The sequence below is a fragment of the Egretta garzetta genome, unplaced genomic scaffold (genome assembly GCF_000687185.1).
Source record: "Egretta garzetta isolate BGI_Z169 unplaced genomic scaffold, ASM68718v1 scaffold68, whole genome shotgun sequence".
In the NCBI taxonomy this organism is placed as follows: domain Eukaryota; kingdom Metazoa; phylum Chordata; class Aves; order Pelecaniformes; family Ardeidae; genus Egretta; species Egretta garzetta.
The window spans coordinates 7698037-7700112 of NW_009260774.1; the positions used below are offsets into that span (position 1 = coordinate 7698037).

At 48.1% G+C, this 2076-nt stretch overlaps 1 protein-coding gene across 1 annotated transcript in view; it reads left to right on the plus strand.

Annotated features, from left to right (window-relative positions):
* The first annotated feature begins 1593 nt into the window (after window positions 1-1593).
* Window positions 1594-2076, plus strand: part of ALX1 (ALX homeobox 1) — an 18611-nt gene continuing 18128 nt past the window's right edge. Inside the window, exon 1 of the mRNA XM_009646297.2 lies at window positions 1594-1825. Coding sequence (XP_009644592.1) covers window positions 1594-1825 — 232 coding nt within the window. The remainder of the gene's footprint in view (window positions 1826-2076) is intronic.

Here is a 2076-nt window from a genome sequence, read left to right on the forward strand (position 1 = left end):
GGCTCTGCGGGGCGGCAGGGAGGGGCGGGCGGTGCCTGTGCCGGTGAGCTCGACTGTAGCCGAAACGAGCATCCCTCACTTAGCCACCCCTCGCTGCGGGAAAATGCCAAACTAGAGACCAGCTGAAGCAGGAGGGGAGCTGCTCGACGGGCAAGACGCTGGACCTGAGCTGGCCTTCTCTTCACCTTTGGCTGGGTTCACGGGAAAGGTCTCGAAGACGCTCAGCAGCCCCGGCTGGCCATTACTGCACCTATGCTTCAAGCGTTCATTAAAGCTTCACTTCTTCTCCCCCCACGTGGGGGAAGGGCCCACTCAACTGATTTCTAAAATAGCCTTAACAGAACAGACAAGCTCGGGCCCACGATGCTGAAATACTAATCTGAAGTGACTGCAGACTCGGTTTTACTTTGCTCCAACGAGTCCCCCTTCCACCGGGAAGCAGGGAGCAGCTCTTTTCCATAATTCGGGCCTTTTCTGAATAGTTCCCTATCTGTCTCTTGCCTCTGTTTTCAGTCCTGTCTATGTGCGAAAGGACCAAGGAATTCAACACTTCAAAGCTCACACTTCGGGTGAAAACCACTCGTTTTTTCAATATCCATAGGAATGCATGCATATATTGCTCATTTCTTTTTCTTAGTATTACCTAAGACTCTGGTTTAGTACTTTCATTTAGAAACTGTATTTTTTTTTTTTCAAGTTGGTAGTGATAATATTTCAGGAGACTTAAAATAAAGGACCTGTTTTAACTGCTTTGTGCACGGACACACACACACACACACAGGCAGACTGGAAGTCTGTTTGATAGCAGCCAAATTCTCTTTTAGGCTGGTTTTTGATGTGAGAGATTTCTCGTTTTAAGTTCCTCTATTTTCCATTTTCACATAAAAAACCGGCTGTAATATTTCTTTCTCTCTTTAACTCTAGGACCAAGCTTCTGGGCTGTTTAATAAAGAAGGAACACCGGTTCTTAATTTTACAGCTTCAGAGAACAGGACCGCAGCTACTGAGGTATCAGTCAAATTGATTAAAGAAGATCCTTTACTTCAGGGTATGTGCCCCTGAAATTACCTTGCTCTAAGCCTCTCAGGGAGCTCGGGGGAGAGGGAGGGAAGCGAGGGATTACTTTTTTTCCAGGATCCCTGGAGAAATGTGAATAGGTTGCAGAGGGGAAATGTCCTCTTCATCTGTCCTCCCTCCTTCCCACCCTGTGCCCCCTCACACTCCTCGCACGCCTGTGTGCATCTGTCTGTCTGAAACGGATCTGTCTGTCGAAAATGGGCCTGGAACTCCCTCCTGTGTTGGGATTAGGTCTTGGGGGACCTGGGGTGGAGTTACACTGCTTGCCTATTTTCATATTCATTAGAAATGGGAGGTTGCATAAGGAGCCCTGCTGAGCTTCAAGATATAAAAGCAACTTCAGGTTCCCCCTTTCAAGACAAGACAAATCAAAGGCTCAGAGGCAAAACAGCTCCCTGAGCTCCAAACGTCTTTCCCTCCCTCCTTCCTTCCCTCCCATCCACTCACCCACTCTCCCTCCCTCCCCTGCTCACAGTCCAGCCTCTGTCTAGGGAAGAGGCTCTCAAGCAGCCTTAGATGATTATGGATTTTCTGAGCGAGAAGTTTGCCCTGAAGAGCCAGCCGAGCAAGAACAGTGACTTTTACATGGGAGCAGGAGGCACTTTGGAGCATGTTATGGAAACTTTGGACAATGAGTCCTTTTATAGCAAAACGTCAGGCAGCAAATGCGTGCAGGCCTTCAACCCTCTGCAAAGGGCTGACCATCATGTGAGGCTGGAGAGGACATCGCCCTGCCAGGACAACAACGGTGAGTCTCCATCCCAGGGTTATTCTCACTCCTTCGCTTTGCCCTCCCTGGAGATGTACAAGGGAGGCCAGGGCTTCTCCTGCCTGGGCAGACCACAGCATCTGCGCAGCCTTTGGGTGCTGGCATGTGAGGGGCTGTCAGGTAGCAGTAAACAACAATAACAACAACAATAATTAATAATAATAATAATAATAATAATAATGGTTATTATTAATACTATTTTTATTATTAATAGTAACACCGGGAAAAGG